The 25,767-nt window shown below is 40.6% G+C and overlaps 1 protein-coding gene across 1 annotated transcript in view; it reads right to left on the bottom strand.

Annotated features, from left to right (window-relative positions):
- The window catches only part of VCAN (versican), a 103,979-nt gene extending 81,044 nt beyond the window's left edge, over positions 1 to 22,935 (bottom strand). Inside the window, exon 1 of the mRNA XM_088457915.1 lies at positions 22,866 to 22,935. Coding sequence (XP_088314041.1) covers positions 22,866 to 22,935 — 70 coding nt within the window. The remainder of the gene's footprint in view (positions 1 to 22,865) is intronic.
- Between the last annotated feature and the right edge of the window lie 2,832 nt (positions 22,936 to 25,767).

Consider the following 25,767-nt stretch of genomic DNA (forward strand, 5'->3'; position numbering starts at 1 on the left):
TAATACAGCTCCAAATATGACCTCCAGTTTCTGATATACATGAAATACAAGCTTTTCGAAGATGAACTATATAAATGAAAATCCATAGGATGAGCCTTTGTCACTCTACCATAAGACAACAACAAAATTACTGGACGCTTAGGTCTTGACTAAATAAGGCTATTCCGTTTTCAGAAGGCTTTCATTTATTGTCTTGCAGAGCCTGCAGATGGGTACAGGATGCGGGCGCTCGGAATCCCAGCAGTCAGAATCCTGCCAGGGTTAGGATAGCCACAACCGGTTGGTATGTATCCTAACCCTCCCCCTCTCCCTACCTTAACCCCAACCCTCCCTACCCAGTGCCTGAACCTAACCTCCCCCCTAGTGCCCAAACCTAACCTCCCCCTCCCCGCACCCTAAATCTAACTCTCCTCCCTTAGTGCCTAACTCTCCCGTGGGGAGGGGGGAGGTTAGATGTAGGCACTAGGGGGAGGGGTTAGGGTTAGGCACCGGGGAGGGAGAGTTAGTGGTAAGGGGTAGACTTACCTTCTGTCCTTTTTGGTGTCGGGATTCTGGCTGACGGGATGCCGCTGTTGATACTCTGACCAGCGGCATCCCAACCGCCGGGATCTCATACCCAACCCCTCTGAGCTTAATGAAGAGGCTTCTAAATAATGATTTGATGATCCCCAAATACCTCTCACATCTTTATAGATGCATTCAACACTTATCAGTAACTATTTGTAAACATTTTTGGTATGCATGGGGAAACTGCTTCCCCCCAAAACACAGACTTATCTAAAATATCAATGTTATAATTTCTGGATGTTTGCATATATGCTTGCAAATGTTACAAGTTGAACTTTTATATGGAAAACTATACTTACACCTTCTCGTTAAGTGATCTACTAATTAGATGTAAAATCCATTTAGTTTATATCATGTTTCCCAACTTACTTTTGTAGCTGGGCAACAAATGTCCATGTTAAGTACAATGTCTGAGTTCATGCAACCGGGAGCTTGGTGCTTACACCACATTCGTATATGTATTACAGCAAATAATCCAACAATCCCAACTGCCACATGTGTTTCTTATTCCGCAATATACTTAATGATGTAGTATCTTTGAAAAATGTTAAGACAAATCTGAGGGAATCATTAGCAAAACCCACAATTTTATGTTCGCATTACACTTCTATTCCCTAAAGCCCTGAAATAGTGGATTCTCAGGCAAAAGACAAATAATGTTTCCACAACAAATGCTACACATATTTAATATAATTTCGGTAATGACTAGGCTTAATCTTTCAATTTTAAGACAGTCTCCTAGTTTCCCAGTATTAAAACATAACATTAGCAGATGTATAAACAGTCATTTAAACAATAATTCCACGTTTTCTTAAGTAGCAAGTTGAGCAGCTATCTTCCTACAAATCATTACCTCTTTTTAATTCCTCTCTGGAGGGCAACCAAATATGGCTGCCACTGCATCACAGCTCTCAATGTGTCATGTGATGGCAGAGGGGCAAGAAAAAGCAGGAGGATGTCACAGTGCACAAAGTAAACACAAATCATTGTCTAGCAGCCAAACACAGAAAATGTGTACTACACAGGACGCCTGATCGCGCAGAAGACGAGTGCACCCGAAAAGAGGGAGTACCGCTAGGCCACACTCTCTGAAGCATGCCACTTTGGGGGCATGACCGCATGTCACGTACCCATTTCCATGACACGGGGGGGGCGAGCCCAGCACTCCAGCTGCTGCTGGGCTGACCTCACTTTCCTCCCTGCTTTGAATGGACACCATGCTTATGCATGTGGCATCCATTCAGCTTCACCAGCACTGCTGCTCTGCATAGCAGCTGCTACAGTTGCGGTGTCAGTGTCCCCCAACCTTCCGTCCCTGGGTGGTACAGCGTGACAGTGTAGAACTGGAGTGTACCACTGAAATCGTGGTTGGGAGGTATGCAGTTAATGAATTTAACGCTGTCCGCAAGTAATGTGATGGCAGAGGTTGGAGAAGAATGGGTAAGATGTTGCAGTTAACACATAGCTCAGAGGGGTGTTCCAAAGTCTCTCTGCTCACTACAGGCTGCCTTAGTAGTCGCATAATAGCCTAGACTGTACACATATTGAAAAAGTAATTTGTTTTTTACATACTGTATGTGTTGCTATTTTTCTGTGTGTGCTGTTCAGCCATTGTGCATAGCTGCAGCACAGTTTGGTTCATTTATTTACCTAAAGCATAATAATGATCTTATTAATAATTCATTATAAATTTCTTTTTCAAGATAAATGCAATAGATGTTAGTGTCAACTGTCTACTGTACTGGACTTTTATCAATGTATGAGTGTGGATCCTGGTACGAATGTCAACAGTGACAATCAACCCACAATGTTGAAAGGTGCATAACGTCGACATTTATAAAATGTCCACATTCAAAATGTAAACACCAGAATGTTGACAGTTACAAAGTTTTGTCAACATTTTGGTCAGTTGACATTTTGATTGTGACAACAATTTGTCTGTCGATATAACAGTGTCGACATTTTGACTGTCTCCATTTTGAAAATCGACCTAAGGACCAGCACTGTGTGACGGAGAGCACATGTGAACTAAATAGGGTTTTCAACATTGTCTAGATTCACATCTAACAAATACCGGGAAATAGAACATTCTCATAGATAAACTAATTTATAATAGCCAATCAAAGCATTACAATGTTCACATGGCTAAACCAACTTTAAATGATAATATCTCCATAAAGTCCCAGAGCTAATCTAACCTGTAGCCTATCAAAGTAGTAGAACCTTTATAGAAGAACAGAACACCTGCAACAGAAACAGCAGCAGCAAATAATTGTGGTCAAATAATACAAAGTTAACACATCTGATTACAAAGTGCTTTCTACTAGTGATGACTTGTTCCCAGCATATGGCTTCTCAGCCGACTCTCCTGATATTATATTATAATGAAGGGTGGGATGGAGACACAGGACCAACATTTTAAAGGGGTCACAAACCCCCTCTTTAAATATGTTGCCTACTGACAGTGAAGCAGTCATCTTGACAAGTTGGTATTTTAAAATAATTTTGTTTCTGGGGGGAGGTGTGTACGTGCTATTTATAACTTAATATTAGGAGCATGTGTCTTCCTCCTTATGTTAATACACTAAGACTAATGGTATCTACATGGGTTTTGCCATCACTAATCATCACTGATCATTGTGCATCCAGGACATGAAACATTCTCAAAGTATGTGATACAACCTTTATTTTTAATTATTAAAAAAAGTTGGATAAAAACATATAACATGTGCTGATTGCCATTGGCAAACCACAGCTATCAAAGATATGTCTATATTTTTTAAGGTTAAATAAAGAATGGGTAATAATATATATTCCTTTTTTCTTCATCATATTATATATTGCAACTTGTTTAATTAATGTTATATCAATAACGTCAGGTTCTATCTTAATGCCTGGTGTTAAGGAAAGCAACATTTTCTATTGTTGGTATAAACCCTTTATAGGAATATTTAAGAGGTAGAAATACCCTCATGTAGAGGAAATTAGACAATTCTTTAGCCTGTCTGCCGCTTACAGAAGAAGCAGATTACCTTAGCCACATTTATTATGTAAATTCCTTACGATTTAGTGATACAAATCTGGCAATCTGGGGGCCAAACAAATACCGAGGGAGCCTATCAATATTCTTGAAGCCAGTAGTGGAATGATGGGCTAAATAAATAATGCATCAGTCAACTTATAATGAACATTACTAAATTTTTCTTATGACATAGCAAATGCAATGTCTACAATGGGATATAGAATATATTTAAAAGTCCAAAAGTTCTTAAACTGAAAAAAGTTTACCATTAATATACTCTGCTAGGGTATATAAAAGGTTTGCTAATTATAAACTATGGGGGTAGATCTACTAAACTTCTAAAAAGGTAGTGAAGGTGTTGTTTTTAACTATCATTCTCTAGAACAGTGTTTCACAACCTAATTCCTCAAGGCACACTAACAGTCTAGGTTTTAGTTATATCCATGCTTGAGCACAGAGGGTTAAATCAAAATAACTGAGGTACTAATTAAGACACCTGTCCTCAATTATGGCTATCCTTAAAACCTGGACTGTTAGTGTTGCTTGAGGAACTTGGTTGGGAACCTCTGCTCTAGAATGTACTAGATAAATAATAGCTGATTGATTGGTATTGGCAACTCCTCTGATTTTTATTTTTAGAAGTTTTATTAAACTACTCCTAGTTCTGCCACAATTGCTTTCAGCTCCCATTGTCCATAGGACAATTCCCCAAGGAAAAAAGACAAGTACTAGAATGCCTTCGATTTCAATAAGTATTACACATTCCTCTAATGCTGGGTACACACTACGCGATCCATTTCACAATGTATTGTTCCCATGCGGATCGGAATGATATATCGTGAGGATCGCATAGTGTGTACGATCGATCATGTATGCCCGCCATTCATCGCATTGTCCCATCTGTATGATACGATGAACTACACCATGCTGCGAAATACATCATAGAACTGTCGGTTGTCGGATCATCACATTTGCTCTGCAGCACAGCAGATGTGGCGACCCCAAAGTCAGCTGGCGGGAGTGTGCAATCATGGGTACACATGAATTGATATGTACGATATGTCGCTCCAATCTGTGGAATCTGATGTGTACCCACCCTTAGTTTCATTTAAATGAACGAATAACAATGTATGTGCTCTAGAACAGGGCCGTAGCTAGGGTAGTGCGGCCGGTGCCATCGCACAGGGCACCACAGGTCAGGGGGCGCTGTTTGGGCTTGTCAATTTTCTGTTTATTATCATTCTTGCTTGTAGCTTCCTCTTATTTCATCCCCAGCATCTACGGGCCTCCCCTATCTCTTCCCTGGACCTTCCCCATGAAGACATGGCCTTTTTTTCGGTGCATTATGTCCCTTTAAAAAATGAGGGGGGCGCCAATGCTCTGTCTGGCACAGGGCACCAAAAAGTCTAGTTACGGCTCTGCTCTAGAACATCAGTGGCGTGAAAAGGATACAGGATGTCATAGTGGCATTTGTGTAGCATCCATGGCATAAGATAGTGTGCCCTCAGTTCACCTTTACTGGTGGAGGCATTTGACAGATTGATACATGCATTTTTTTATGTATTATTTAAAAGAAAAATACTTTGTAACCAAACTCGGCAATGAAACAAAGCTTTTAAAAAACAAACTTCAGTATAGAAGACAAACCATAAAAAGAACCATTTGTTTCCTATTATTATCATTAATGATCTGTAAAGCGTTCCACTGTAATTTAATCATCCACATAGTTTTTTTTAAGCAAAATGAAACAAGTTTAGCACTACAGAAATACGTCTTAAGCTTTGTCTTAGTGTTTAAAGTACTTTGGCAACAAAAGCTTGCTATTGTTAGATAAAGCTGATGAAATACTAAATTCTTTTTAAATGACGGGGTTGGATTTTTTTTTCTAACAAAACCATATAAATCACTTTCAGTCTGCTAGTGAGCATTACTGGCCCTCACTGGCAAAGTAGATGCCTCCCATAATAGCACTTCCCTAGAGACTGCAAACAAATGTTGGTATGGACTGTTGCAATAGCTGAAGTTATTTCCATAAAAAGTAATACAGAGGCTTGTGGTATCTATGTAGAGTGGACGACCTTAAGTTTTTAATTGTGTCATTCTATAAGCACATTATCACATATAGGCAACAGGGAAATAGCTGTCAAACTGTTAGTATGTTGAATAATATTACCCCAATCAAGGCAATACAATGTACATCTACACTGCTAACCACAACATGTCTGAATGTTAAACAGGACATATCCTTTTTCCAAGGGCGAAGAAAACAATTAAATTGTAACTGGGAAGGGAGACTTCACCCTGATGTTAGCGAATCCCTTTGTAACTGCTCAGAATCAGACACTTGCCCACACTTATTCTTGCAGTAGGAAATACAGATGCTGGCACACAATCATTAGACTATGAAGTTCCCGTCAGCTTCTCTAGTGGCCACTCGCATGTGATTTGTATATAATGGCCTCTTTTTCATACCTTGCCTATTGGATGTACTGTATAAAATATGAAGGGGGGTATTATACCATACACATCATTCACTGGACAAACCAAGGCGTATGATGAAATCAGTGACATGTGGTGGGGTAAATGGCTGGGGAGGCACTGGCTAGTGTCAGAGCCAGATTTACACATACATATATCAACCTGAGGGCTCATGTGGGCTTTACACAAAGGTGCAGCAGTATATAGTGCTGGAAATTTGGTGAGTTTTGATCAGGGTTGTGCAGAAAAGGTAGACAGGGGAGGCAGTGCCTCATCTCCATACACTTTTTACTCCAGAGTTTTGACTATAAAAATTATTACAATAATACAAAGAATATATTTATTATAATTTCTTTAGTGTTTTTTTACCATTTTTATATATATAGTATGTGCAAAAGTTTTAGGCAGGTGTGGAAAAAATGCTGCAAAGTAACGTTGCTTTCAAAAATAGAGGTTTTCATAGTTTATTTTTATCAATTAACAAAATGCAATGTGAATGATCAGAAGAGAAATCTATATCAAATCAATATTTGGTGTGACCACCCTTTGCCTTCAAAACAGCATCAATTCTTCTAGGTACACTTGCACAAAGTCAGAGATTTTGTAGGATTATAGTCAGGTGTATGATTAATTAATCATACCAAACAGGTGCCTGATTCAGCAAGGAACGCAAAGGAGAGAACGCACGCACTTAGCCAATGTTTTGGCACTGCGCATGCGTATGCATCGCACCGTGTGTGCACGAACTAGCCAGTGCGATCGGGTTAGAGTATGCAGACTACAGGCAGCGTGTACGCAGACCCTTCCGATATTGATTGACAGGAAGTGCTGTTTGTGGGTGGTGATGGGGAGTGGTCAGGTGAACGCAGGCGTGCCTGTGCGTTGGGACGCCATTATAGGGGCATGCATAATTAAGGCAGTGCGGCGGCATACGCAGCTATACCATAAGCTATACACAGGAAGCAGCCAAAATCCTGCAAAGAAAAAAGACAAACACCCCAGTTCCAGTGCAGGAACTGGGGTGTTTGTCTTTTTTCTTTACATTGTCTATATCTGGAGGGTGGAGGGCACCTCTTGGACACCATTTGCACCAGCTGCTTGTTTGCGCACACTCACCTCCTTTCCTTTAAACCTGTATTGTACAGCCAAAATCCTGCAGCAGGTCAGGTCAACCACTATTGTGCGTATGAGTCCGATGGTTCTCGATGTTACCGATGTTTACGCTATCTTGCGTACTGATCAGGCTGTGAGTAAAGGGAGATGGGCGGCTTAATATAGGGCTGGGCATCTGCATCTTGTGCTGCGGTCTCCGTGTGTATACATTGATTAGCATATTTTCGCAGCTGCTGGGTGCATGCATCTGCTCACGTGCATCCCTTGCTGAATCAGGCCCAATGATCCTTATTTTCATATGTACGATGAAACACAGTCATTAACTGAAGCAGCTGTGTAGGAGGATTAAAACGGGGTGGGGAACAGCCAAACTCTGCTACAAAGTTGAGGTTGTGGAAGACAGTTTTATGTCACAGGTTATACACCATGGCAAGACTGAGCACACCAACTAGACACAGGGTAGTTATACTGCATCAGCAAGGTCTCTCTCAGGCAAAAATTTCAAAGCAAACTGGGGTTTCAAGATGTGCTGTTCAAGCTCTTTTGAAGAAGCATAAAGAAACGGGCAATGTTGAGGACCATAGACGCAGTGGTCGGCCAAGGAAACTTAGTGCATCTGATGAAAGCCAGATCATGCTTACTTCCCTTTGAAATTGAAAGATGTCCAGCAGTGCCATCAGCTCAGAACTGGTAGAAACCAGCAAGACCCAGGTACACCCATCTATTGTTTGGAGAAGTCTGGCCAAAAGTGGTCTTCATGGAAGTACTGCAGCCAAAAAGCCATACCTTCAACGTGGAAACAAGGCCAAGCGACTCAACTATGCACGAACACATAGGAACTGGGGTGGCGAGAAATAACTTCAGTTGCTCTGGACTGAAGAGTCCTTTAAAATACTTGGCTGTAACAGAAGGCAGTTTGTTTGCCAAAGGGCTAGAGCGTGGTATAATAATGAGTGTCTGCAGGCAACAGAGAAGCATGGTGAGGTTCCTTTCAAGTTGAGGCTGCATTTCAGCAAATGGAGTTGGGAATTTGGTTAGGATTAATGGTGTCCTCAATGCTGAGAAATAAAGGCAGGTACTTATCCATCAATGACCCCAAACATACAGTACAGCCAATGTCATTAAGAACTATCTTCAGCATAAGGAAGAACAAGGAGTCCTGGAAGTGATGATATGGCCCCCACAGAGACTTAGGACCTCATTCAGAGTCAGTCGTTGCGGCCGCACGGTCATACGCCACCGATGTAAAGTTCACAATGCACGTGCGCAAACTAGCTGCTATGATCAGAAATTTCTCTCTCCTTGAACACAGCCAGGTCGGTAGTTTGAGAGACAGAATGAGGCGTTTGTGGGTGCTAACAGGGGAAGGTGCTTGAAAACGGGGGAGTGGAGATCCGAACGCAGGCGTGCCTAATTATGCGAACTGCGTTTTATGGGAGTGCATAATTAACAAAGTAGTGTCATGGCACACGTGACATGGGTGGTTTGTACACTGACCTGATCGTAGTGCTTAAGAGAGGGTATGGTCAACCTTAAGCTCTACGAACAGTTCCGATGGTTACCGATGGTCTCGATTAATCCTTATATGGCCGGAGATGACGTGTAATGCATACGAGAAGGGGGCGTATTTTTTGTTTTACGGCCGCATCCTCCCCTTGGTCGGCCAGCTAACGATCCGATCTTAAGGACGCAACTTGTGAGTGCTTCATTTGCATATCCGGCCCCTTTTCCCTTACGACCGTGCGGCCGCAACGACCGACTCTGAATGAGGTCCTTAATTTCAACATCATCGAGTCTGTCTGGGATTACATGAAGAGACAGAAGGATCAGGGCTACTGACTGACAGCCTAGTAGCTCTGCAGTGCAAGTGTGTGTGTGTGGGAACCATCGGGCCCATGGCTACCAACGATGGCAAGAAACTAACTGCATCTCTGCCATCAATGGTAAGTCCATCTGCTCTTAGTGGACAACCATCAATGGTTGCAAACCATTGATGGCCGTTGGCTGTCCCTATTACACATCCCACAATAAGTCATGTATCAATTGTCTATTGGATTATTTACATGTATGGAACACAGCTTGTTTGGAAATGTGTTAAAAAAACATAACAAATTAAATGTAAGCTTTTTTTGGAAAATGAATTATACATAACACAATAACTTGTTGCTTACAGCAAGACACCACAGAGCAGCCCCAAACACTCAAATAAAATCCCAAGGATAGGCTGGGCCAAAATGAATGAATCAAAACCTGTATAGGAGGTTTACTTCATATAAACAACTTATTTGTAAAATGACCTAAGAAAGCACTTGGTTTCTGATGAAAAGCATACGCTGCTGATATTTCTTTGAACACCGCTGCAGATGGGGCCTATTACAAACAACTTGCTTTAAATCAAAGTTTTTGTTACTTAACACAAGTTATTCCACCTGTTTTGGATTCCATTGTAGATTCAGAAATCATCTATCATATAAAGAAATAAACAAACCCTTGCATGCACCAATAAAGAAAATGCTTAGTTCCATTCTCAGAGCATTATGGTCTACAAAATCATTAGGATTTTACATTCAAATGACGACTTCACAACCCCAAAATGGCTAACCTCTCCTTATAAATTCTGCATTACTCGGTTATAGATGTCTGCATTAACGTGTCCAACTGATCTCTATTCTGTTGAAATCAAATATCCCTTTCACGCACATATTCATTGCTTCATGAAAATATGGAATTACATCAGTAATGTGTTCTATCTGGAAATGTTTCAATCTCCCCAGCTAAACACACAACCGTTCACGTTTTTCAAATAACTGGGAATTGAATTTTCACACTTCAGAATGTAACAATTTGCCATTAGCAGAGAGAGAGAGTGAGAATACATAACTGGGGTTTGGTCTTGTAGGTAATAAATAGTATCGGAACAAAAGCCTCAGTGTTTTCACCAGATGGATTGTGGCGAAGGCTACTATACTGTAAGGAGGAGGATGTTAAACAGGTATTAGGTGCTGAGGGATCAATTACTTGATGTAGACTCTCTATAAATCATTGAATACCAAGCTAATTGAAATTCCATCTGCACACTTCTTCTTACCTTTATGACCCTTTACTAGTCCTAGAAAGACACCCTGTATAGTGCTAATGGGTGGATGATCTACAGGCTACTTTATTTATGCTAGTTTGCCACCAAAACTGAAACTCAAAAAAAGGCTTTATAAACTTTGAACTTTATGTTATGTGTGGACTATTCATGTATTCATTATTTTAGACTGTATAGAAAACAAAAGGTTTAGATATGGTATTGAACTACAACACCCAGAAGACTTTGCCTGCCAGTGGGTGGTCTGTCTATGGTATAACAAATGGGAGGACGAGAACGGATCTTTCTGGGAATTGTAGTTCAATATCAGTTGAATCGATTAGGATTGCAATAAATGATTCATAATCAATATTATTTAATCAATACTTATAATTCCTTGTACTCTTAATATTTAAATCAATCATTTATATTATAGAATATATGAAATGTGGAACTTGAATAGTTAAGGAAATCCTAGCTATAGCGTTGCCTAAAATTCATAAAGTAAATACTTTTATTTTGATAGTTTTCCTTTAATCTGTTTTTTAATTGTAATTAGTTTAGTCCTTTTCTGCAGGTGTTACGTTTGCTATTGCTAACTATGGAAATGTGTTATAGCCTCAGCAATATTTTCTCATTTGACAGCAAGTACAGTACAAAATCTATAGACAGAAGGAATTGCACTATATCAAATATCACTTCCAAGAGTTATATATTAACCTATTTTTACTCAGTGCAGATACCCTATTTTTATGGAAAGCAGTGCAATTTCCCAATAAAATCTCATAATAATAATAATAATAATAATAATAATAATAATAATGATAATCATAAATGAAGTAAGTCTACATTACCTAAATAAACCTTTATGAAGAAATCTAATTATTCTATTTGTGTTGTCCGAGAATTCTGTTAATGAATAATATAATACATTGGGTCTGATTTAGACTCGATGTCGGACACAAGCCAATGTTTTAGGTCTGTGCAGGCATCAAACTGACACATGTGTCCCAATGGTTACCGCTGGGAGACACAGAGCGAATTTGGATGCAGAGAGGTGGAACTTCAGTGGGCGTGTCTGGGTGCTAACAGTTGGCTGTCCAGATGTGGGCGTGTCGCTGTCAGTGACTGCAACCTCTAATGCAGTTGCACTGATTCCAGCGGCCATGTTCAGGTGGACATTCTGCTCCTCCATTGGGCTGGTGTAATGTTCAATGGTGTGACTTTTTACGAAGAGCAGCGTTTATATTCTTCTGACATGTCAGACCCTCTTTCATTTTTACAATTTTGGTCACAAAACAATACACATTTACTGGGGTGTGTCTTTGATTTAATAAGAGACACGCTTATTATTATCCATGAAACCTTGAGATAACTTGTTGGAGAATTGGTAGTCAGATATTTACATATTTACATACAGCAGTCATTGCTATTCAAAAAGAAAATACATTTCACTTTCAAAATAATTCTTTCCACATTTCTAATGATAAAATACGGGAATCAACTAGTGATACATGCATAACGTACAACATGTAATAAACACAACCACACTTCTGGTTACTGACTCCATGAGCAAAATAGAATAGGGTGCGGGTTCTGAAAAGGTGCCAGTTCAGTGCTAAGCTCGCAAAATTTGCAAACTCGCACATGTAATAGGCTGTAAGAACATGCAAACTCGCATGTACACTACTCGCATTAACACTACTCGCATGGCCCAAACTCACATTCAGATGTTTCTTATTCAAAACATACAACTCGCACAAAGTAATAGGATGCGAGTTGTGAAGTCGCACAAAATTTGTAAAGAAAATCTCAAAATAATAGACCTGCTTCGGGCTAGAGAGCTTATCCTGAGCAGCATTCCCAGCATTTCCCCCAGAAAAACTTGCATGGACTCGCATCTATGACATACTTACATAGTGCGAGTTTTGGTACAAACTCGCATCGTACTTGCAGCAAGATGATGCGATTTGGCACTCGCACATTAACTCTCACACTATTAAATTTTGCCCCATAACTTTAATGCTTTTACAGTAAAAAACCCTTTCCACAACATCAGTGTACATGTATGGCATGCCACCACTAAAAAGCACAGGGAATGGAATGATTCTGAGTGCAAGCAATGTCTCCATTTAGTCATCTGCTATAAATGAGCACAACCTTGATAAACTGTTCTCACATTGGCTGTTTTACAAACTAGTGCCGAAATTTGTACGCCATATTCAATTTGAAGGAAAATCATGTTCTTCTCCCATGAGCCTGCCCTCCCATCTTATGGAAGGATTGTGGCCCTGTGGTGTTCCATATAAACATGGACTCAATCAGAGCATAGAACTGGGCCCCAGGCAAAGGAAGAAGAGATTTGGAAGGTTACTTTTCAAAATTTACAGAAGAAAGGTAGAAAAGTAGCCTTTAATATATTGATAATTCCTGCTGCTGCTGCAGATCAGCCATGCATATTCTCGCTAAGCCTGTTGCTAATATATATCCGAACATTGCAACGATGCATATCGGGATGGGGTGCATAACATCGGTACATATCGGTATGAATATTGGTATGGGGCTTATTTGCACCATATTGTGCATATTGTTATACCCTGGTGGGCATTTTTACAAGAAAAGTGCCATTTAATTCTGCTACATTAATTAGAATGCCTTCCAACCTCACATAAACTGGGGCAAATGGACTTTCCTCCAAAATTGGGAGTGCCCAGACAAAAGCAGGATGGTTGAGAGGTGAACATACCATGTCATTGTGCTTTAACCCTTCCTAGCATGGCAATAAGAAACAATTATTTCTTTGCACCATACATTTTGTTCTAACATATCATCACATTTAAAGGAACCTACTAGGACATATTTTCCTAACCAAAGAGATATGACTGTTTTTGTCCTGGTAAAAGCTGAGCAAACAAAGAAGAGCATTCATGTCCTGAGAGCAGGGATTAAAATCATTTTTCACTAAGGGCTGTCTTTCAGGATAATGACACCTGCCACAAATTAAGTGGAGCAGGAAATCCACTGCCAAAAGGCGACTTAAGAGATAGCAATTGTGGCAAAGATAGATAAGACTCTTGATAATGGGCAGACAGAGTCTGGCAAACACAAAGAGACGTGCTTACTGCAAGTGCTGCTTACTATCAATGCTCAACATCTATGCTCTTTAGGCCCTTACAATGCCTTTAAATGGACATTAATGTCATTTACATTTTAGTTGAAACACTCGGACCGAATATACACTAAATGGACAACACAAGTGATATGTGCAGCAAGAATTAGATTATATCTATGAGAATTTAATTTACGACAAACGGAGCCAGAATCCAGATAGATAGCTTTAAAATGACACTTGGAGCCAAAAACGAAAAAAAAAGGCCCTCCAGCACAATTCAATTCTGCTTTTATGTTAAAGTTCAGGCCCATCAGATCAGTTATTCTGATTGGCAGTTTGGCTTTGGCTTATTGGAATTCTTTAAAAGCCATAGTTAACCAAACTTCAAACGGACAATAAATTGTAATTACTGTAAGGTATTGAGTAATAAACCAAATCTGATTGCACATTAAAGGGCCTGATTCACAGTCGTACATTATTGTGACTTTGTACGCAGCAGCTGTGCAATAATATGCTAATGTCGCAGGAGGTGTCTTGTTTAAATAGATGCCCTCTGCCGACTTCTGTGATCTGCAGCATGTCAGGAGGCACTGCGACCATCTTCGCAGACACTGATTGACATACGCGCAGCACAGATCCTGCGCATGCGCTGATCGGGAACCATCGCAGTAGTACAAAACCATCAGGTTTTTGTATAACTCTGAATCAAGTCCTAACTACACTGCAACATATATTCAATTCAATTTAATGGACGGATTCAGGTGTCAAATCCATGATGTTAATTAAATGGACTGTAATTTCAACATAATATATTAGCTTTGCTTAGTGCAACGGAATCTATATGGTAAGATTTATGCTGTACCTCTGTGCAGACTATTGCCACTAGCCAAGCTATAGATATGATCGGTATGAAATACCGCCGGACGCATGTCCTGCAATTCGAATCCCAACGCTGGAAGACCGGCAGTGAAGATCACGACAGGTAAGTATTTAAGCTATTACTAACCTAACCCCCCCTAACCCTAACCCTCCATTAGGGGTGCCTAACCCTAACCTCCCCCCAAGTGCCTAACCCTAACCCCCCTGTAAGTGCCTAAAGCCCCTTCCCCCCAGCCTAAACCTAAGTCTCCTGGGGGGGGTGCCTAACCCTAACCCCCCTTACCCTAGCCTAACCCTCCCGGGGGGGTTCCTAACCCGAAGTTCCCTCCCGGGAGCCCCTAACCTAATATGTGGCTGTCTGCACCCGGTTTACCTTCGATCGATATGCCGGGCCTCGGGCTCCTGACTTAGGTAAAATGACAGGCGTCGGGTTTTCGACACCTGTCATTAGACCCCTGCCGGGATTAGACAGTCGGGAAGCCGGCGGTCGGCATTTTCGACCGTCGGCTTCCTGACTGCATCCCGTCTATAATGGGTGCAATAAAGCATTGTAAAAGAAAATATAGAAGAAATATAACCGTGTGTGCCACAAGAAAAGTGTATTTATTTTATTTCTACACATGAACACCTAAAAAATAAATATATATTTATTCTATTACAATTGTCATAAAATAGTAAACCTTCAACACAGAAGTAACAAACAATCATAGATGCAACAATGTATCAGCTAGTTGCTACTTATCGTAAAAAAGAGGTTTGTTACAAAGTGTCTCTTATATTGTAGCACAAATCCCTGTTATATGGCAGTAGCAGCACAGACTGTATATTCATAAGTACATAGTTGACTACTATCTTGTAAGAGACAAAAACATCAATCAAATAACCACGTCCAGCTATTACAAACTTGTAATCAATCTCTCCTTTGTAAAAAAATAATACATATGTGTCCTCCAATAATATCTCTTATGTGTACCAATTTGTAAACCCCTGTAATATTAATAGATATGTCCTCTATGATGGTGGGACAAAATAGAAGAAAATTATTATGTCTTCAAACAATGCAGGTACACAAATAAAATGCCACAATTTGCCAATATTATCTTTAACACTTATTATATTGTCCGCTGGTATATTGAGCATATATACACTGAATAGAAGTGCCAGCTCACAGGATCGCCTGTTAATAGATAATTTCTCATTTAGCCCCATCCCCCTGTATGGAGCTGGAAATTACCCATAAGCTCCCCATACTGCCCACGTTACTAGGAAGTGGGTGAGATGCGGGAGATCTGCCTACTCTTCTGGGGGTGCGGAGGTTTACCTGAAAAAATTGGGAGCCTCCCGCAACTTCTGAGAGAGTAGGCAAGTATGACTTACTCCCATACATTACCAGATTTACTAGCCAATTTAAGGTGTATGGCCATCTTAGGTCCCAGTGTGTATAGAACAGATTACAATAGTCATAGGCTGGGCCACTGATAAGTTACAGCTCACATCAAAGTCACAGAGAGTGGCATTTGCATACATCTTCCCCTAAGACAATCCAGGAAGAATGATTGTATGGGGCTGTAGGCTTATTACATAATACTACAAAGTACAGACATGTGACATTTATCGATCCTTGCTTATTAGCTCCTATACATTCCATGCTTTGTGACTGGCGTTGTCCTCCAGGGGGCATAAATTATTCAATGAATTTTGAATGAATCTGGACAGATCAGATACATTTCAGAAATGCCCATCTACACATTTCAAAACTTATATATCATGTTTATTCAGCAACAACCTGGACACATTATGACAAAATATCCATAGGGCAATAAGGGGATTAAATTGACATGGCTTTTGAATTAGCTATTACTCACAAAAGGGTGTATCTTTGTTTTACTCAGCAAGAAGAGATGTAGTGCTCCCTGTTTATAACAACATTGAAACACAGGCCAAAAACTGGTTCTATCGTGATGATGTTAAAAAAAAGTGTTCCTTACAGTGGTAAAATACAATGTAAATGTATTTCTGTGCACAGCAAATACATGGCAGTAGGTGAGGATAGTGATGTAAAGAGGGTTGGTATAAATATGGAGAACTGTATTTTAACAAATCCTATCTTAAAAAAGTTGCCTACTTTAGGCATTCTTCTCTGAATGTCTTGTCCTACTTAGAACAAATACTAGGTTCCTTTCCTATTAACCACAAGGTTATCTGAAGCTGGAAGATTACACAGATGATCTGAAGACAGACACATTGCCGTAACAAGGGGGTAATGCACCCTGTGCCGGCCTTGCCAACTGAATGCGTGACATCCGAATGACGCTCCAGGCAACTGCACAGACTGTAGGGCACATGCCTGGAGCAGCTAAAGGACAGCAGTGATACTGGTTGCAGGGTTCTGTTCCAGGCACCCTTCTAGTCAGATGCAGGGGCCGTGGGGCAGCGATGGTGCTACCCAGAGAGCTCTTAGCTCTGTGCGCACCTCTTGCACACACCCCTAGTTATGGCCTTTGGCAGGCAGCATAATATATAATGCAAGAAGATTTTATTCTTTTGGCACTCAGGATGCCGGCGCCGGAATGCCGACACCAGTCAGAATCATGACTCTGGCATCCCGACAGCAAATATTGGGGTTAGGGTTAGGCACTAGGGTTAGGGTTAGGCACTAGGGGGGAGGGTTAGGCACTAGGGGGGAGGGTTAGGGTTAAGCACTAGGGGGGGTGGTTTGGTTTAGGGTGAGGGAGGGAGGGTTAGATTTAGGGGTAGGGAAAGGTTTGAGATACTTAAAAACATCTATCGGTATCTTAGCCCTGTTGGGATACCGGCGTCGGGATTCTGACCATTGTGATCCCAAGCGCCAGCATCCCGTCCCCAACCCATTCCACAGATAGGAATATAAGCATTTTATTATATGCTGAATGAATTGGGCTAATGGGTTGTCTGAATAGTGCCCTATCTCCTAGGACACTGATAGGCTACATTCCTATAAATAGTGCCTCAGCCCACAGGTTGGCTGAATACATGTTGTACAACAGACAGGTCTCAAAAAGGGCAATGTCCGATCCCGCTCCCTTTAATAAAGATAGCACGATTTGTTTTTATGTAATAAAAGGTAAAACAGAACCTGATTACTGAGTCTGAGCTGGACAATGAAACAACTGAATGGCTTCCATCCTTCTGCTCTCTATTGGCAATGTGATACAGCAGCCGCTCTTGCAGCTAATTAAGATACATTTTCTCTCACCGCATTCACGTTTTCCCAATCTCTCACTGGCTTTACTTAAGAAATATCTTTTGCTTTTCTTGATCCGTACTAAAGAAACTTTTTTGGAAAAGATTTGCCCATTGATTTCCAATGTGCACTGGCTTTTTCTTTAACCTATTTCTCTGTTATTGTTTAATTAATGAGCAGATTGTGTATTTTGTTTCTGGCAAATGTAATTGCACTCACAAACCAGAAACTGAAGAGCTATTGTAGCTCATTCCAGTGATGTGGTTAAACTGCTATGAAGTCTCTTTTACAAGATATCTGCATATTATTACATTACAAATTTGGTCCTCATGCATAATGCAGTCAGTTACTAATATGACGATGTTCTTATTTCACTCAATTTCAATCTAATGTTTTTTCTTAGGTAATTAAATAATTTTAAATACAACGGTGATGTTAGGAAAGTGCTATATGACAAGCACCATTGTTTTCTGAAAAAGGGAAATCTAGTTAGCCCCTCCTCCTGGTTTGTTACCACCATTAGATCATTTTAGTTTATTGATTTGTATAATTTGTCCTGCAACTGTTACTAAATACTTTAACTTTCTGTTATTTCATCAAAGCCTTTATATCATCCAGTGACTGGTTTCTTTGTCATATCTGAAAGTAACAGAAATGATTTTGCCAGGGCTGGCTCTACCATAAGGCAGGTTTCGGCAGCTGCCTAGCATGTCAGGATCTAAGGGGTATCTGAGTACACCTATAACTACAAATCAGGGGGAAATGTATCAAAGCTTGGAGAGAGATAAAGTGGATAGCGATCAAATACTAACCAATCAGCTTCTAATTGTCAATTTACAGGCTGTGCATAAAGAAAATGACAGTTATGCTCTGATTGGTTGGTATGTTATCTCTGTACAAGCTTTGATAAATCTCCCACTAAGAATGTCTCAAAGAGACATCCTTGTTATACTTGCAGGAGGCAGCTGCTGAACATATAAGATGCCACCTCTGCACTTTTGCCTGAGGGACTGGGAAGTGGGTATTGATTTGAGGGTAGTAGGCTAAAGTTTTGCTTAGGATGGCAGGAAACCTTGCACCAGCCATGGATATTACTTGTTATACCTCTTTTACACCGGAGCTAAAACCCGGGTTATTGCAGGGTTAACCTGGGCAGCTCCCTGGTGTAAAAGGGGAGAGGGTTGGATCGCCGGGTCGAGTGACCCAGCAATCCAACCCAGGTAAATAGCAGGGTTTAACACGGGCGTAGCCCGTGAAACCCTGCTGTGAGAACAGTGCACTCCGGGTCACGATGACCTGGAGTGCGCTGCAAGCCGGCTTCAGTTGCGCTTGGAGATGACGTCATCTCCAAGCGTCCACTTTCACTCTGGAAAAGCCGGGTCTATGCAGACCCGACTCCGGTGTGAGCAGCGCCAACTCGGGAATATCTCGAGTCAGCGCCGGCTAAATTCCGGGTCTGATCCGGATAGGAACTCTGTTCCAACTCCAGGTCAGACCCGGAATTTTGTTGGAAAAGGGGTATAAGATGAAAAGGCCTTAGTGAAACATTAGAGAAAACCAGAATGATAATGCAATATACTTAGTAAAAATTACAGAAGATGATGTACAAACATATTAGTTGTCTGGTAATGGAAATAATTTTCTTTTATTGATAGTATAATATCAGGGGTAGATGTACTAAGTAGGGATGGCCATCGACCATCAATGATTCATAATCATTGATGGTTTATGGCTGATGTCGAAAGCTTTTGACCTCGATGGATAACCAGATAGTTCTCCCCCATCGATGTCTGAGCATAACCAAATAGTTTTTCTTTTAACAAGGTGGTGGGACTCGAAGCATAGCTCTGCCCCGGCACCCATGAAGCCCCACTCCCAGATTTTGATTGGCCCGTGGGCTAGTCAGTCACAAAATAAGGATGACCTGGTCATCCAGGGAATAGTTTGTAGCCATCGATGGCTACTTCATTTTTGCCATCAATGGTAACACCACCGATGGCCATCCCTAGTACTAAGCCTTGGAAAGAGATAAAGTGAAGAGGGATAAAGTACGAACCAATCAGCTCCTGTCATTTTTCAAACACAAGTGACAGTTAGGAGCTGGTTGGCTGGTACTTTATCTCTCTCCACGGCTTAGTACATCTCCCCCAGAATTACTTATTTGTGTCAAACATTATTAAGGTTCCTGATCATATTGTCAATTACAAGGTCTGCCAATGTTTAGTTTAGATCCTCTCCAATCCCCTTCCTCTCTTTGTTAGTGTTACCATCACAGTTTTTCACCCAATTAATATAAAAAATAAATAAAAGCTATCGCCACAATTTCCCCTTCCCCACTTGTCACTCTTATGGTGCGTACACACGGGATGATTAAAATGCTAGATATGAACGATAATGATATCGATCATATCGTTATCGTTCATATCGTGCATATTTTGGTCCCTTCCAACCCACCAATGATGTGCGATGCGTGGGCACGTGTGGACGATAACAATATCATCCATCTCCCGTGCATGCAGGACTATAGGGACCCGCGACCGTTGATCGCGGATCGTTGGCCGTTGTTGGTGGGTTGGTGGTGTGCTGGAAAATCAATTTCGATCATCCAGCACACCCGGGAGATCGTTCAGTGATATCGTTATCTGGTCGTCCCGTGTTTATGCACTATTACATTTATGACCGTGTTTAATCCTTGTGCCTTGCTGTGTGTGTAATGAAGGGTAGAAAAATATGAAGCAATTGGAAATAATGTGTCTGCTACCTTTTGCTCAAACAATCAATTTATTTTTCCAGATACCAAGAAAGATTTCTTTTCCCCCTGGCATGAACTTGAAAAACTTTCTGTAATAGCCAGGGCTTACGCCATGGAATAGTTTACTAATTGTACATTCTCATAGAATTATAACATTTTAATCCTGTTCCAAGTGTCACACTAGATCACTATTATTGTATAAGCCATACTGAATGTAATAATACATTCTGGGAATATGAAGTTGTGAATGCATAAAATGCTGCAGACTGATGACCTTTGGAATTGCTTTTCAACTGTAGCCTCAAGGTCCTCCAAGTTACCATGATTTTAAAGTTTGTTCATATAAAAGGCACTAAAATAAGGCAGTAACGACTTTCAGAATATATATAGAGTATAGATATATACAGGGTTGGACTGGCCCACAGGGGTACAGGGGAAACCCCCGGTGGGCCCCACTGCCTGAGGGCCCACTCCCTCTTCAAGGAATCAGGTTCCAGACTGTGTACTTCAATTATACATTATATTATACATTATACATATGTTGTATTATACTGCACAGGACTATGGTGTATTTTTCTACAATCCATTGCAGTTATTAATCTGATACATTATCATGCATGCACTAGCAGTATATACTATATATATTTAAAGGGGCTCCAACCATGCACTCCCTAATGGTTATGGCTGGCCACACCCCTAAGTATGGGCCCCTATCACTGCATTCCCCCGGTGGGCCCTTCATGCCCCAGTCCGACACTGTGTATATATATATATATATATATATATATATATATCTGCATATATACTGTATAAAGCCGATGTCAGCTAATGCTTGGTCATACTTACCTACTTTTGAAAAAGAATTTTAGGGAGATTGTGTGTTAAATCAACACCTATGAGCGCGTCACTGAAGAGGGCATGTACTGCTCCGCATCATAACATTGACTTGCATCCAACTGTAAATGAGTCCCAAACCAGTTCCTTTGGCACACAGCCACTCATGTAGCCATCAGTGTGCTGTGGAATGAAGGCCATTTTCTTGTAGCACGCATCCTCCTTATTCACCTCTCCAGTATTTCCTCCATGGTGGGTGGAGAATTATGACATCATCACTGTGTTGTGCACACCCAGCCCAACCTCAGGGAGATTGCTAGACTTTTCAGGAAGTCAGGGAGATCATCACTGTTTCAGGGAGTCTCCCTGACACTCAGTGAGATTTGGCAAGAACTGTAAGTACTTGGTACACAGCTGCACAGTAAATGTAATGCAGAGCTAAGACCATGTGGGCATTAGGTAACATGCTGCTTTGGCCCTTTTCCCACCTTGCTTGTAAAACAACAACAACAACAACAACAACAACAACAACAAAAAACAACATAAATGCAGGTTGGGGAAATCTCTGCTCTTTAGTGGCCACTGTGCCCTAGACAAGTGCCTTGGTTGCAAAATTGATCATACGGCTATGATATAATGTATATATCTCAAAACTTTTGTATGTAAGTGTATGTGTGTATGTTTTTTTAACACACTATTTCTCCCAATATAGCCAAACAGGATGTAGTTAATTTACCTCCGCACGGGATGCCGGCAGTCTAAATCCCAGCGCCAGAATCCCGACATCAGTTGAGATGCTGACGCTGGAATCCTGACAGCTGTCATCGCGAACGTAAGTATAGCGGGATGGATTAGCTTTTAGCCACGCGGGGAGGGGGGGAGAGGCGGGAAGGGAGGGTTATGGGGTGAAGGGAGGAAGGTTAGGATACTTACGTAGCCCTTGTTGGAATTCTGAGCATCGGGATGCCATTGTTGGTCTTTTGATGGCCGGCATCCCGACTCCCACACCCAACCCTATCAAAACATGTTCATGAAAATTGCTGTTGTTTTTCTGGTGTGGGTTGCAGCATTTTCTATTATAACTGCATATGTTTCCATATTTGACCCCCAATGTGTTTATTTCAAATTGTTTTAAAAATGTATTGTAGTGTAAGCAACAGTCCCGTGAAACAACATCAACCAGAATACCATGCCATGCTATTGTTGTATACAAAGCGGCAAGCACAGCTATGCTATATTGTACCCCAGAGCCATGATAACTATCAATTGAGTCTGCTCAGATCAGGGCACACTTTCATATTCTCCCGGACTCCTCCTGGACTTCCAGGTGAGTAGACCCAAATCCTAGATCCTGCCCAATTCCACAATAAAAGATAGTGGGAAAAGCAATGTTTAGGGCATTTTATACAATTTTCAAAAGCAATAAATTAAAGTTATTGGACTTTTTCGCAAATCCTTTAATAACTCAGGGGCCCATTTATCAATGAGTTTTATTATGTGCAACGAGTTTTAAAACTAGTTGCATATGATACAGTAAATGGTGCTCAAGCCAATCAGCTCCTCACTGTCATTCTTCAAACAGATGACAGTCAGGAGCTGATTGGCTGGAGCACCTATATCATACGCAATGAATTTTCAAACTCGTTGCAAATGATAAAACTTGATAAATGGGCCCCTTAATGCCTACTCTGGCATAATCACACATAAGGTACTCTTAAGTGTAAGAGCACCAGAATGCCTTCAAACTCTGGTCTGTTCCTTTTGTAATCAAAATACTTTCTTTGAAGTTATTTTATAGAATGGGATGCTTACCTGAACGGAATGCACAGGAAATATGGAATGCTGAGCATATCCAAAAGATATATTTCAAATCTAACAACATGTTGACCTGAAAAAAACCCAGAAAAGTATGTATTAAATAATGTATCACAGCTCCCAACATTACATTTCACCAACAAATAGTCACAAACTAGTTTTTTTTTTTATCAAAGGTTGGATTTATTTTCTCTCCCATAATAACCAGCCTGTGGGAGCTCTAGACTTCTTGACAATCAGCTGCTCTGGCCTAGTCTTTGGGATGATGTCAGAGAAGAGAAAATGAACTAAGGGTGCGTACGGCTGAGAACCTCATGTTCTGCGCAGTGATGGTAAACAGATGTGAGTAAAGGAAACACCTTGAAAATAAATATATACGTTTGAAGTCAAAGCCTGAGCAATGAGCTGTGTTTCATTAATAATGGACTCTGGACTGGGCTTAAAAATGTATTAATGTAATAGACATAATAATAATAATAATAATAATAACAATAATAATAATAATAATAATAATAATAATAATAATAATAATAATAATAATCACATAAAATAGATTAAATCTAATATCTAAATTTTATTTATCATGTCATTGTGACTTGACAATAGTACTTGGTTATTAAAAATGATATTCACATGGCAAACCTTAGCAAACAGCATAAAGTATAATAGTAAAAGTAAGTCTACCCAAACACATTACTAATTTAGAAACTAATTACAATTTTATTGTAGATTGTATCAACTGCTTTTCTATTTACACACACACTCTACTCTGGCTTGTTTTATGATATTTGGAAGAGAGAGATTTATCAAACCTTCTTAAGAGGAACACTGAAAGTGTTTCCATAGCAACCAATCAGATTATAGCTATAATTATCTAGTACATTCTATCAAATGTTAGCTAGAATCTGATTGGTTCCTATGGCCAACATCTTAACTTTTTACAATGTTTGATAAATCTCAGAAAATAATTGGCTTGATTATCCCACACATGTAATGATCACCACTATTACCTTGGCAGAATATGTGCAGAGCAGTGAAGACTTGCACAACGGCAGCACAAATTCAAGTGACTGCATTAAGATAAACAGCTTTCAAACACATCCAGAATTGTATCATTTTGATAACATGTACAGTCATACATAAAAAGAGAACAAGTACAGGTGAGGTTCACAAAGGAGGAAACAGAGGTGAGACAAAGTGTAGTAAGGCCCTGCTCGTGAGAATTTACAATCTATACTACCTCAAAGAACTACTATGGTACATTGCACAGATTTTTTTGCAATCCAAATATATTCTGATTGGTTAATTGGCTGCGGACAAAAATGGACCCTAGTGTGTGTTTGTGTGAGAGGAAATTTACACAGTAAGCTCCAGTGGGACAGGGACTGGTGTGACTGACGGGATGTAGTTACAGTATATTGCTGACGGACGGGATGCCGGCCGTCGATATACCGACGCTGGAATCCTGCCGCCCGGCATAATGCCGACTCTGATATCCCAAAGGAGATTAGGCTACCAGCATCAACATTCCCGAACTGCTGGAATACTGAACATCCAGACCGGGTAAGTATGTGCATTTCCACAAGGAAGGGGTAGGTTTAGGCATCCCGGAAGGAAGTTAAGGTTAGGCACCCCCCTGGAGGGTTACGCTGCGGGGTGGGGGGGTTAGGGTTAGGCACCCCAGGGGGAGATCAGGGTTTGGCACCCCCGCAGGAGGGTTAGGTTTAGGGTGCGGGAAGGGGGGGTTAGGGTTAGGCACCCCCCCGGGGAGGTTAGGGTTAGGCGCCACCAGGGGAGGGTTAGGGAGGGGACAGGGGAGGGATAGTGTACTTACCAGCCTCCATCGGGATCTATACTAGGCGGGCTTCCGGGGACGGGATTTGAACCAACGCAATTATCCCAAAGGAGATCAGGATACCGGCGTCAGCAGTCCGAACCGCCAGAATACCAAATGTCCAGACCGGGTAAGTATGGTATGTACCTTTCCCCGGAGAAGGGAGGGGGGTAAGGTAGTACTACAGAAACTGTGAAAAATTTACAAACTCAGAACATTCCATAGACCATTCATGAATCCTGAGCACATACATATAGCACCAAAATCTTATATGTGGTGGGAATTGTTTAGCCTTAGAAGACTGTCCAGAATATATTGCAGTGGTATGGGCAACACTCCGTCTCTGATGTGACATCATAACATTGTCATAAGTAACACAAATGTAAAAAGACTCATGATCATGGTAAAATTTGGCTGCTATGCAAATGATCTATAAAAGTGTTTCTTAAAAACATATGTCATTAGATTAACATTTGCACACTTATGATCAAAATAATATCTCTTAATTAAAAAAAAAAAAAAAAAAAATATATATATATATATAATATATATATATATATATTACTAAGCCAAACAATGATACCCATGTTTGGAGAGGCCTTGTGAAAAACATAAATAAAACAGCAGGCATGCACCTCTTTCTGTGATTTGGTTAAATTCTGGCACTGTTGCCTTTACTGCCTACATCAGGTGTTCTCAGACATTTTCTTATCACATAGCCATGTAGAAAAGATAACATTTGTCAACTATTCCTTAATACCTTAACACATTTGCCAAGCCCATCAAATGGATGTGTGATCCTACACAAATAAACCCATTACCCCCTTTTTACTATTATAGCAAACTCATAAGGGTGATCCTTTTATCCAGGTGACCCAACGGAAGTACATCAACCACAGATAGAGAAAGCCTGTTCCTCATAAACCTTTTTATTTTTAATGCAAAATACTGGAAGGGATGTCCTTAGCACACATTAAGATATGCTCTACAATGCCCTTATAAGGGAAAATAAACTTTTATTTAAAGAATAAATAAATTAATAGATGGCTTCCTTGAATTTGCACA

This window comes from Taudactylus pleione, unplaced genomic scaffold (genome assembly GCF_031769625.1).
Source record: "Taudactylus pleione unplaced genomic scaffold, aTauple2 ptg000792l, whole genome shotgun sequence".
Lineage (NCBI taxonomy): Eukaryota > Metazoa > Chordata > Amphibia > Anura > Myobatrachidae > Taudactylus > Taudactylus pleione.